Source organism: Micropterus salmoides, unplaced genomic scaffold (assembly GCF_014851395.1).
Source record: "Micropterus salmoides isolate LMB-PRFRI ecotype aquatic unplaced genomic scaffold, ASM1485139v1 Ms_hic_scaffold_10, whole genome shotgun sequence".
NCBI classification, from domain to species: domain Eukaryota; kingdom Metazoa; phylum Chordata; class Actinopteri; order Centrarchiformes; family Centrarchidae; genus Micropterus; species Micropterus salmoides.
In genome coordinates, this window is record NW_024040041.1 from 22,117,258 (window position 1) to 22,130,281 (window position 13,024).

The 13,024-nt window shown below is 39.6% G+C and overlaps 1 protein-coding gene across 1 annotated transcript; it reads right to left on the minus strand.

Moving 5' to 3' along the window:
• Positions 1 to 343: 343 nt before the first annotated feature.
• Positions 344 to 12,592, minus strand: LOC119896533 (myosin heavy chain, fast skeletal muscle-like). Its single transcript, XM_038710002.1, has 39 exons — positions 12,374 to 12,592; positions 12,028 to 12,171; positions 11,319 to 11,475; positions 11,188 to 11,215; positions 10,990 to 11,101; positions 10,805 to 10,897; positions 10,659 to 10,722; positions 10,455 to 10,553; positions 10,262 to 10,365; positions 10,041 to 10,179; positions 9,849 to 9,967; positions 8,731 to 8,880; positions 8,478 to 8,648; positions 8,075 to 8,381; positions 7,630 to 7,703; positions 7,462 to 7,549; positions 7,260 to 7,377; positions 7,038 to 7,161; positions 6,812 to 6,948; positions 6,416 to 6,671; positions 5,620 to 5,862; positions 5,360 to 5,536; positions 5,095 to 5,240; positions 4,891 to 4,981; positions 4,395 to 4,784; positions 4,158 to 4,284; positions 3,955 to 4,073; positions 3,406 to 3,602; positions 3,138 to 3,321; positions 2,884 to 3,049; positions 2,512 to 2,636; positions 2,109 to 2,417; positions 1,816 to 2,019; positions 1,599 to 1,724; positions 1,326 to 1,496; positions 1,102 to 1,206; positions 914 to 1,009; positions 662 to 793; positions 344 to 451 (listed from the first exon to the last, which is right to left on the minus strand). The coding sequence occupies exons 1-39, from the start codon at positions 12,575 to 12,577 to the stop codon at positions 434 to 436; spliced, it is 5,814 nt and encodes a 1,937-aa protein (XP_038565930.1). The 5' UTR covers positions 12,578 to 12,592; the 3' UTR covers positions 344 to 433.
• Between the last annotated feature and the right edge of the window lie 432 nt (positions 12,593 to 13,024).

The following is a 13,024-nucleotide window of genomic DNA, read 5'->3' on the forward strand; positions in this document are numbered from 1 at the left end:
GTTTTCTGAATATTAAAATTCATAATTGGATATTAATTCTCATAAATGTATTAAGATTCATAGCTAGTTTAGACATGCTACAAACTGAACACCAGATGGCTTTTCATGGTGTTTCTCAGGAGTGCTGCAATACAAGGTCTTGCTTCTTCCCATCATTTTCTGAGACTTTCACAAGCTGGAACATGTTGGTCTCACAATGAAGTTGTTCTGTATACTTTTATTATACTTTTAGACTTTTAGGAGCAGTAACAATAACTATACCAATAATTATTCATTATCAAGGCACCATATTACCACCATCATATGAATTAGTCGTCAGAAAGAAAGTGACAGGATTCAGGAAACCGATGACAATTCTAATCTTTATTGAAATGTAAAAGAAACCCCAAAAGCTTGTTCATATTTCATGAAGTCGTCAACTGGAGGATGACTCTTACTCAGCAGACTCAGACTAAAAAAAGAGAGAAAAATCATTTAGCATAGAAAATTTTCTAATTTAGGAATCAAGTTACTAAGTAAGGTTCAAATAAATGTTTTGGGTATTATATCACACGTGGTATTTATTTACACTGTCAACACTGAAAGTACACAGCATCAATTAATTTCATGACTACTATTGTCAACTCAGTTGTTATTGCGATCATGCAAACAACAAAGATACCTTTCCAGCGTCACGGCTCTTGACTCTCAGCTTGTTGACCTGGGACTCAGCAATGTCAGCACGCTCCTGAGCTTCCTCCATCTCATGCTGAACCTTCCTGAGCCTAGACATGTGAGTGTTGGCCTGCTCCTCCTGTGAAGGGTTTACAGCTTACAGTTACAGAATATCTTTTAAATATTGCATCATATTAGTATGGTTTATTTATGTCACTACTGATTCCCTTATGAAAGATAAAAAAAAAATAGGACTCACAGCCTCCTCAGCCTGTCTCTTGTAAGTCTTCACTTTGAGCTGCAGCTTGTCCACCAGATCCTGAAGTCTGGTCACATTCTTCTTGTCCTCCTCAGTCTACACAGATAAAGGATTGTAACAAATGATGTAAAGAGACAAAATCAAGACATTAACAACTCATTGTAGTTTTTAATTAAATAATAAATTACCTGGTAGGTCAGCTCCTTCACTCTTCTCTCATATTTGCGGACTCCTTTAACAGCATCTGCTCCACGTCTCTGTTCAGCCTCAACTTCAGCTTCTAGCTCATGGACCTGTAACATGATGATCAATAATTCATCAAAAACTTTGGTACTGAGACAGGTTGAATTTATTCTACACACTGAAAGTGCAATTTACATCCTAAAACTCATACAGTATATACAGGTCATACCCTGGACTCCAGTTTCTGGAGCTGCTTCTTGCCACCCTTCATGGCGAGGTTCTCAGCCTCATCCAGGCGATGCTGCAGGTCCTTGACTGTGACCTCCAGGTTCTTCTTCATCCTCTCCAGGTGAGAACTGGTGTCCTGCTCCTTCTTCAGCTCCTCAGCCATCATGGCAGCCTGAAGTGATGGGCAGTTTGGAAAAGTTGGCATTAATGGTGAGCAAGTATTTTGCGATGTAGCATTTTACATTCAAAAGAAGACCCATTAACATAAACTCACATCAGTGATAGCCTTTTTGGCTTTCTCCTCAGCATTTCTTGCTTCCTGAACAGAATCATCCCCTTCACCCTGAACCTGGACAAGGTCAGCCTCCAGTTTCTTCTTGGTGTTCAGAAGACTGGTGTTCTAAATATCAAGCAAGATAAGAGAATGTTTTATGGGTATGTGCCTCATGTCTTTGATGGGATACAATTCTTGTGAATTAATAAAAACACACCTGAGAGTGAAGCAGTCCAACACGCTCACTAGCATCAACCAGCTCCTGCTCAGCCACTTTGCGTCCTCTCTCTGTCTGCTCTAGAGCGGCTCTCAGCTCCTCAATCTCAGCCAGCATCAGGCCATTTCTGCGCTCCACCATGGCAACCTGCTCCTTCATGTCTTCCTGTCCTCTGACAGCATCATCAAGGTGTAGTTGGGCATCCTGGCAACAAAAAACAAAACAGAAAATACAATTAACCTTTTGTACAATTTACTTGTTTTTTAATACGTAATTGATCATATAAACCTCACCTTCAGCGTTCCCTGGACATTCCTCAGTTGTTTCTGGGCCTCAGCAGCCTGCCTGTTGGCATGGCTCAGCTGAATCTCCATCTCATTCAGGTCTCCTTCCATCTTCTTCTTGACTCTCAGGGCATCATTCCTGCTCCTGACCTCACTGTCAAGATTGCTCTGCATAGAGTCAATCACCCTCTGGCTGTTCCTCTTGATTTGCTCCATCTCCTCATCCTTCTCTGCCAGCTTCCTGTCAACCTCACCTTTGATCTGGTTGAGCTCAAGCTGAACACGGAGAATCTTGGCCTCCTCATGCTCCAGTGTACCCTTTAAAAAATTTAAGAAAAGTCACTTAAATAAGAATTACAATGGCAATGACTTTAAATGAGTTATAACAAATTTGAATTTGAAAATGTATTACCTCAGCTTCCTCTAGTGCTGACTGAATTTCAGTCTTTTCAGTCTCCACAGTTTTCTTGGATTTCTCCAGCTCGTGGATATTCTTTCCAGTCTCACCAATCTGTTCAGTCAGGTCTGAGATCTCCTCTAATGTGCAATCAAAACCAAAATATAGTTTTATAGTGACCTACACAAACTGTCCTGCAAGATAGTTAGTACTGCATAGTACACAGTACAACCTACTTTGAAAGGAATAATTCTCCTTCAAGTTCAGAGTAGGCGAACCAAGGGTGAAGTCATATTCAAAAGGTAAGAGAGGTTCATAAACTACACTTGTTAAGGTCAAAGAAGAAACCACACAAGTTGCATTTGTATTTTAATGAGAATGACATACGTTGCAGGTTCTTGTTCTCTCTCTTCATGGTCTCCAGCTGATCCAGAGCCTCCTCATAAGAGTTCTTCATTTTGAACAGCTCAGTGCTGAGAGAACGAGCCTCCTTCTGGGCTCCTTCCAGCTCTGCCTGGCCCTCCTCATACTTTTGTTTCCAATCTGCCAGGACCTAAAATTGTATAGATGAACATCAGTGATTACTTTCTAAGATAGATTTTTGTTTCACTCGACTGAATGTGTCCTTGATGTCCTTGTACCTTATCAAAGTTCCTCTGCTTCTTGTCAAGGTTGGCAGCCAGAGCATTAGCTCTCTCCACATCAATCATGAGGTCCTCCACCTCACCCTGCAGTCTCTGCTTGGTCTTCTCCAAAGAGGCACACTTTGAGTTCACAGCCTCAATGGATTCCTCAGCATCCTGCAGACGCTGGGCAAGCTTTTTCCTGTAGTGAAGAAGAATGTTTTAATTGGTAAAACAAACTATTGAAATGAAAACTAATAAAAACACTGAAAGGTTAGTGACTTACTTGGACTCCTCCAGCTCCTCAGTGCGCTGGATAGCGTCAGTCTCATATTTGGATCTCCACTGAGCCACCTCACTGTTGGCCTTGGACATTCCTCGCTGCAGCTCAGCCTTGGCCTCCTGCTCCTCCTCAAACTGCTCTCTGAGCAGATCACAGTCATGGCGGGCTGACTGAATAGCATGAGCCAGGGCATTCTTGGCCTGTTGAACATGACAAAACATTTATAGCTAACCTATAAAGCAGACAAAGATTATGCAAATAAATACTTTATCAAGTTGAAACATTTTGTCATTTAGTTTTGGACCAGTTACTTTTACATCTGTCATATTTTATTTATCATAAGAAATACAGATCTTTTTTCATTATTCATCAAAAATGTTATTGATAATAAGATTTAGTAATAATGAAAAGTAATAATAGCAATTTGTGTGTATGGATGTTTTTAACGTGGAACGCTATGATGATTGAGTTTTGATTTTTTTTTGACTACATTTTAAAAGAATAACTCAGTTCTGTTAAAACCTAATAAGAGGACATCTTAACTTGTTATACCTTCACTTCCTCCTCAACGTGCCTCTTAAACTCCTCAATCTGCTGAGTGAAGGCCTGCTTGCCCCTGGTCAGCTGGGAAACAAGAGCTTCCTTCTCCTCAAGCTGGCGGGAATACTCGCCTGAATGACAATATGTAAATGTGTTATTTATCAAAATGATCATTATTGGTTTCCATTACTAGTTTTTCTTTACAGACGACTCACCATTCTCTGTCTGCAGTCTGGCCTTCTGTCCATTAATGTCATTCAGCTGGCGAACGTTCTCATCATTTTTGGCTTTGATCTCACTAAACTGGTCCTCAAGAGTTCTGCACATTTTCTCCAAGTTGCCCTTTAAACAACAAAACATGATGATGTAGAATTAAGTTTAAATCTGCTGTCATATTTATTAGTTTCTAAGCATAATTAAAGTTAATCCCTTACTTAAAACAAACTGCAAACCTTAGCTTTAGCAACAGCCTCCATGTTGCTGGAGAGGTCATCAATCTCCATCTTGTACTCGCTCTTCTCCTTCTCCAGCTTCTGCTTGACACGCTGGAGGTTGTCGATCTGCTCTCCCAGCTCTGCAACACTGTCTGCCTGCTTCTTGCGGAGAGCTGATGCGGTAGCTTCATGTTGCAGGGTTGACTCTTCAAGATCACGACGCAGCTTTTGGAACTCAGCTTCGCGCTTCTTGTTCATCTCAATCTGAGCAGCTGTTGCTCCACCAGCTTCCTCAAGCCTCTCACTGATCTCCTCAAGCTCCCTGGAGAGGTCAGCCCTCTGCTTCTCCACCTTTGCCCGAGCAGCCCTCTCAGCCTCAATCTCTTCCTCCAGCTCCTCAATACGAGCCTAGATTTGATGATAGAAGGTTTATTAACTGATTTAGCATGTTGTTTTGGATTTACTGGGCCTGATTTGAATGTGTCTAATACTGTATATAAGTTGGATATTTCACCTGGAGCTCCTTGATCTTCTTCTGAAGCTGAGCGCCAAGAGACTGTTCATCCTCAATCTTGCTGAGGAGCTGGCTGGTCTCAAAGTCTTTCCTTGATGAGGATACCAAAAAAGCTGTCACTGTCATAGTTTGTACTGTTGATCAAATGTAATTTCTGGGATACTAAAAATAGTGTTAATAACCCGAAACAAACAAAAAACTTACTTTTTGAGTTTTTCATCAGATTGCTGCTTGTCATTCTCCAGATCCATTATGGATTCCTGGGCCAGTTTAAGATCTCCCTCAAGCTTTCTCTTGGCTCGCTCAAGGTCCATGCGGAGCTTCTTCTCTTGCTCCAGTGATCCCTCAAGCTATCAGATGACAGTTCATGATAGTTGATTTGAGGCATTTAAAAGAAAGAACCCAAATACCAAGAATACCAAGTAATTACAGAAGCAAAACCCTACAGAAAAAACAACAGTTTTCTTACATCGTCCACTTGCTGTTCCAGCTTTGTCTTGGCCTTGGTCAGAGAGTTGACTTTGTCTTCCTCTGCCTGGAGATCATCAAGTGTTTGCTGGTGGGCCTCTTGGAGGGCTTTCTTCTCCTTTGTTAACTTGGCAATAGACTCATCTTGAGATGCCATCTCCTCTGTCAGGTTTTTCACCTGAAAAAATATAAAGGTTACATTTTTAATATAACTTTATTTATCTGAAACATTTTATCATTTTGTATCAGTGTAATGTGAACCTTGTTTTCTGTGGCATGTTTCTCCTTCTCCACTTTAGCCAAGGTGAGCTCCAAGTCATCAATGTCTTTCTTCAGCTCAGAGCATTCATCCTCCAGCTTCCTCTTCTTACCAGTCAGCTCAGCATTGATTTCCTCTTCATCCTCCAGTCTCTCAGTTGTCTCTTTGAGTTTAGCTTCAAGCTGGATCTTGCTCTTAATGAGCCCCTCACACCTTTCCTCAGCATCAGAGAGGTTCTCGCCTTCCTATGGTACATTTTGAAACCACAACATATTAGTTAGTTTTGTATTTGTTAAAGCTACACATACTTATAAATTAATGTTGGTAGCATTCAAGCCATTCCCAAAGAAATTCACATAATGCTGGTTAAGCCTATCCCTGTCATGGAAATTTCTCTGTATTTCAGTACACTGGACTTCTTAAATCCGGTGTCTATGGCAACCTTCCCAAACTGGAAAACCAGTAGTGATGTGCTTTATGCCATCCAGCAATAATTGGTTTTCCAGACCTTAAGGAGGAGTGACCTAGTGACAGCAGCAACTCAGTATAGCAGATCCCGTCGTAAGCACATGTCAACATGTTCAAATTACTCTCACTGTCAAAAGGGGAGGAGATTGAAATTTTAAAAAAATGTATAATCATAGCTTTTAATTAATTGTTAATTTAGTGAATCTACAACTTTGGCACGTCAGAAGACAAGGGAAGTATGTGGCCTAGATATCTGAAAATATAAGCAACAGTGATTAGTTTGTGAAATGTTTAGATGATAGAATCACATTTGCTTTGTTTCCTACTTACTGAAGTCACTTGGAGTTGCAGGTCATTCTTTTCCTGCAGCAGAGAAACCATCTTCTCCTCCAGCTCCTTCTTCTTGGCCAGGGCAGCAGCCAGGTCGGATTTCATCTTATCATAGTTCTCCTTCATCTGTTGCAGCTCCTTCTCAGTCTCAGCAGTCTTCAGAAGAGGCTTGATCTTAAAGTACACTTTCAGCCATGGCCAGTTTTTCACATTCATGAATGAACGGATATTGTACTGGATTGTTAAGATAGATTCCCTGAAAAATAAATATAGATGTAGAGTATTTGCTCCTGAAATGTGAGTTTGTAGATCTGCTGAGGATAGTAATTTAACAAAAAATATCTGTAACCTATATAATTGGACAGTAACGTTTAATGTACTAAACAAGAATCATACCTCCTCTCCATCATCTTAACAAACTCCCTCCTCATGAGATATCCTCTACAGAGAGCCTGAGTCATGGTCACCAGTGTAAACAGTTTCTCGTCTCTCATCTCCTCCAGCTGACCCAGCAGACCAGCTTTGAAGAACACCTGTGTTGTCAAGTGAAGGAAATCAGTTCTCAGTACACATGGCTGTAACAGGACAATGGAATCTGTTAATATTGTTTATAAGGATGAACCTTTGTGTGTCCAAACATGTACTGAGTGTGGTCCACATCAATGGAGCCCAGCAGCTTCTCTGAAGCTTTCTTGTTGTCAATGAACTGTCCCTCAGGGATGACACTGGCATTCAATACTTTGTATCTGGAAGAGAAAATGATGTTGTTACTCATATTTATCTTACTTCTCAGCCTGATGTTTTACATCATAATAACTTACTAGTACTTCTACTGAAAAATCACCTCTGCTTGAAGTCACCGTAGATGATTCTGCTGGGGAAGCCCTTTCTGCAGATTCTGATGCCTTCCAGCACACCGTTACATCTCAGCTGGTGGATGACCAAGAAGTTCTCCATAAGACCTGCACATTGCAAAGGTATTACTTAGATTCCTTTAGTTTACCGTGTCACACATTTTGCACAAAACTGTGTTGCGTGCTTCTTACCAGGTGTCTTTGATTCATTAGGAATCAGACAACGGACAAAATGAGGGTGAGTGCTCCTCAAGTTGCTCATCAGTTTGCCCAAGTTCTCCTGTGGATCAGCAGGATAATTGGTCAGTATTTCAAGATGAGGTTTGTAATTGCTTTCCAAAAATTTGAAGCAATACATACTCTGAAAACAGCAGACACAGTCTGGAAGGCACCACCCTTCTTCTTGCCACCCTTCTTGCCCCCAGCAGCGGCCTCTGTATTGCAAAACATTCAATTTAATTAATGGCACTGTAGAAATTACTCTGTAGAACCTGTTTTAAGCTTTCTTCTCTGTCGAATGCTGATTAGATTTTGTAATATGCATAAATGAGTACTGTATATAACCACAGAGCTTCTTACTAAGCCTGACCCAAGTGCAACAGACACAGTTTCTTACCTGTCTCAACAAGCTTACTGATACTCGGGTAACATTATACATGTAAACTGCACTTTCTGATTAGCTGCCAATAGCTAACAAAGAGAGGGTAATTTCATCAGAGTTGCTCTATCTTCAATAGTAGAAAATAGTTAAACAGGTTAAAACATCTTTACAAGATACACAAAATTTCTCACTCTTATTTCTTACCATCAGCTGCACCATGGGATGCATACAGGAAGGCCAGCAGTTTGTTTGAAGCTTTCTGGTAGAGCTGAATAACTGACTCATTCAGTGGGTCCTTGTTCTTGTCCAGCCAGCCAGTGATGTTGTAGTCCACTGTACCAGCATAGTGAACCAGGGCAAAGTGAGCCTCTGCTTTGCCCTTTCCAGGCTTTGGCTTCTCAAAGGCCTTGGTCTTGCCAAGATGCTGATCATGCAGCTTGTTCTTGAAAGTTGTGTCAGAGGCCTTGGGGAACATGCACTCCTCTTCAAGGATGGAGAAGATTCCCAGTGGCTAAGAGAAATTTACATTTGCTGTTGAAACATTTGTCTGCAGAAGTAAACATTACTACATGCACAAACAAATCATATCTCTGTAGTCATTACTTACCTTCTCGATAAGTTCGATGCAGGAAGCCAAGTCCATACCGAAGTCAATAAACTCCCACTCAATGCCTTCTTTCTTGTACTCCTCTTGCTCCAGAACAAACATGGTGTGATTGAAAAACTGTTGCAGTTTCTCATTGGTGAAGTTGATGCAGAGTTGCTCCAAGCTGTTGTACTGTAATTACAGAAAAATTTTGAATTTCATGCCAAAATAAGGTAGAATTTTAAAACTGCTCAGATATTTTTCAGCTACTCACATCAAAGATCTCAAATCCAGCGATATCCAACACTCCAATGTAGTACTGTCTTGCCTGCTTTGTGTCCAGCATCTCATTGATACGGATGACCATCCACAAGAACATTTTCTCATAGACAGACTTACACAGAGCACCGACAGAATTGTTGACCTAGAACCAATGATATTATTATGGTCATTTCTTTGAATACATTTTCCATACCGAAATGCAAATATTTGTTAGGATTTGGTTTTGTGCTGTTGTTTTTTCCCGTGTTTATTTGATATATTCATGGTTTGGAGTTTTTGTAGTCTTGTTTGTTATTTTGTTCATTCGCTTTAAGTCTTCTTAGTAACTGTCTTGTCTCTTATTGTAGTGCTTATTCCTGTGCTTTAGTTCATGTTTAGTGTTTTCTAGGTCGATGTACTTCTGTGTTTTATTACTTATGGTCTGTGTCTTTGTCCTTGGTCTTTTATCTCCATGTTTTAGTTTGGGCCTGTCCATGTCCTGATTTTGCAGTTGTTCCATGTTTTACTTTGGTAGATCTGTCCTTGTGTGTTCCGTTAACTTTACTTCCTGTTTTATTTTGTAGTCTTCTGTGCCTGGTGTTTTTGTCTAGTTTTGTTCCTGTTGTTAGTTAGTATATTGTTGTCTTGATGATTTATTTGTTACTTCTGACGTTTTTGGATCTGTGTCTGCTTGTGTCTGTAGTCTTTTTGGTTTATTATTTATTCTGTTCTGTATTAGTTTCCTGTCTGGTTTCCTTGCTGTTGCACTGTGTGTGTGTGATATATATATATATATATATATATATATATATATATATATATGCTTGCTTGTTTCTTCAGTTTTTGTCATGTCCTTGCGTCTGATGTTGAGTGTTCTGCCTTGTGCTCTGTTCCCTGGATTTCTGATTTGTTCCCCTGTTTTGGATTATTCTGTCTTTATGTTGGATTTGCCTTTTTCTGGATTACCTTTGTTTGGACTTTTGCCCTGAGCTCCATGTAAGCCTGTTTCAGTTTAGTTTGTGCTCGAATAAAATCTTTTGTTTGAACTGCAACCACCTCGCCTACGTCTGCATTTGGGTCCACACCTCAGTCCTCAGCCTGCTTTCAAACATTGTATTTTCATTTTGTTACCTGTGGCACGGTCTGACCTTTGGTCACCATCTCATTTCCGACCTTGACTCTTGGGTAGCACAGAGCTTTCAGCATGTCAGCTGAGTTCAGGCCCATGAGGTAAGCGATTTTATCAGCAACTGAAAGACAACGGGTATTAGGTACACATTGAATTGAGTAGTATTTTACACACTAGAAAATGTAATCAATTACCATCAGTGCCATCAGGTTCAGCCTGCTCCTCACGCTGCTTCTGCTTGAATTTAATGTTGCCATGATGCATCACAGCTCCAGTCAGCTTGAAGATGCCCAATTTTTCATCAGCATTGAAGCCCAAGATGTCAATTGCTGCCTGCATTGTAAATGAAGCAAAGCTATTGCTATGTGAAACATTTTCCCAGTATTCGGTCTATTTAACTACATTGTCATCTTACATCTGTTGCAATAAACTCCTCCGTATCATCAATGCTTTTGACAGTGATTTGACCCATACTGATCATTGGGTAGTCATAGGGGTTGGTGGTGATCAGAAGAGCCTCTAGAGGAGCACAACAGATATACATAGTTTTATTTGGTGTTATTTGTTGTATCATTTACATTTACATTTCAGTTTCATGTAGTACATACCCACGATCTCAGGACTGTGGCCAGTCATCAGCTGATAGAAGATATGGTAACTCCTCTCAGCAGACAACTGGTAGGTGACACGGGACTTCTCCAGCAGATCTAAGATGAACAAAAACAAATTTAACTTCAAACTTTAAGTTTACTGTATTACATTATAATGTATAACACTATCAGAGATGAGTCATTGACTTGGTTAAAACTTACATGTTTCAATATCAGCTGATGCCAGCTTGCCAGTCGTGCCAAAGTGGATCCTGATGAATTTACCCTAAAATGCAAGATCATTAATACAATCAGTTTTTGTATTTTAGCAGTAACAAAAGTTTTAAGATATTTCCTGAACTACTTACAAAACGAGAGGAGTTGTCATTCCTCACAGTCTTGGCATTACCATAGGACTCTAGTAGAGGGTTGGCCGCAACGATTTGGTCCTCAAGGGAGCCCTGCATGAGATGATTTGATTTGATGAGTATGAGTGATGCTTTCAAATTAATTGTCCTCTAACAAACAGTTTATCTTAAACAACCAATTTTACCTGCATTTTGCCAGCTACTGGCTCAGCTTTCTTAGCTCCAATAGCTGCAATTGTTGCAAAATACTGGATGACACGCTTGGTGTTGACAGTCTTTCCTGCACCGGATTCTCCACTGGTGAACAAAAACACAATGTCAAGATTCTGCTTCATATAATAAAGTTTATAAAGATTTAACATGATCGTTAGTTTAATACTCACGTAATCAGGACAGACTGATTCTCACGATCTGAAATACAAACATACATGCTTTACATGAATTCCATTTGAATAATACATTTTTGTTTAATATCAGTGTATTTATATGTGAACACTAGAAAGATTCATCTTACCAATTTGCATGAACTGATAGGCATTGTCTGAGATGGAGAAGATGTGGGGTGGTGCCTCAATCCTCTTCTTTCCTCTGTATGCTCCCACAACTACAGCATCATATACAGGAAGCCACTTGTAGGGATTCACGACAACGCAGAACAACCCAGAGTAGGTCTGTAATAGGAGAGATCATTGAGGGGGGATGTCATCTCCCTTGTTAAGAAAGTGACCACAAAAATCCCCATTGTGCTCTGTTTATTGATAAATCCATGGCTCTGTCCATGGTGCTGAAGTATAGCAGATGGATTTTATTTCAATTGTTTTGGCACTATCATTATTTCTAACATAAACACTTTATGCACTCAACTCTATACTACATTGTACTCTGTATACTGTAAAGACTAGTGTCAAAGTGATTAAAGTACCAAGTAGCAACATGTATTTGCATGCTCATAAATGTTTTTATTACTGTTCTCACTTTATTATCACGTTATTTTTCAAGTTAAACAAATCTTTGTGTAGCAAATTGAGTGTTTATTTGATAATATAATGTAATAATAATAATTATACATAATTATAATAATAATAATTTCAGAGTTTAGTAAATGTAGAGGATTTAGTAAATCCTCTACATCTATGGAGCATGTTTTAAGAATGAACAAATAACCAAGACAAATATACATATGTACATACACATTGAATTTGTATAGTATGGAGGAAACTCACGTAGATCATCCATGATGCATAACGCTCCTTGAGGTTATACAACACACAAGGCTCATTGAGGTGGGTCATCATGACCATGTCCTCAATTTTGTCATACTTTGGGGGATTCCTCGGATGGACGTCTTCTTCTTTTACAGTGACTGTCTGAATAGGAAATAAAGTGAATTGTTTTTACTAAGAGATCATTTCAAATAAAAACATTCAGATGGATGCCATTGTTGTTGACAGTGTCACTGAATTTAAAATCCAATGATAATTATATATTTCACTAAAATGTTGTTTTAAATAAACACTCATGGATAGGATAGCATCCTCCTACAGAAAGAGGGAATAATGAATCACCTACCTTTCCAGTATCTGTCTCAACCGTGGCTTTGCCACCTTCTTTCTTCACAAGTTTACCCTTGAGGTACATCTCATCCGCATCAGCCACAAAGACGGCAGTTTTGGCATCAAAAGGACTGGCTTGTGCCTCAATCCTCTCCTTCTCTGGTTTTCGGAGGTATATGGCCGCTGGGCCATACTGCTCCATCTCCGCGTCTGTGCTCATGGTGGCACTTCAGTGGAGTCTGAAAAGATGAAGCGTCCACAATAATTTTAACATTTCAACTTGATATAGATATGGTCTTGTATCCAGGTGGTGGTGATTTCCTGCTTTTTTAGGATGACATCTTTTACCTCAGCTTGTTCCAGAAAAGAATGAGTGGGAAGTTTCTGGTGGAGTCCCAAGATGCTGTAAAAAGATGATTAAACAAGAGTACAATAACGTTTGTTTTTCTAACTTCAAATTTGTTCAGTTAATTTGAATGTATTTAGACTTAAAAGCAACTGTATGCTATCTTTATTCAGTTGAATCATTAAAGTTCAATAACCTCCCATCCCCCTGATTTAGTATCTATATGATATGACAAGGTGTGTATTAGATGTCGACACAAACAAATTACTTGTGTATTTTTTGGATGAAGCTATGTCTTAAATTTGTTAAGAGTATTTAAAG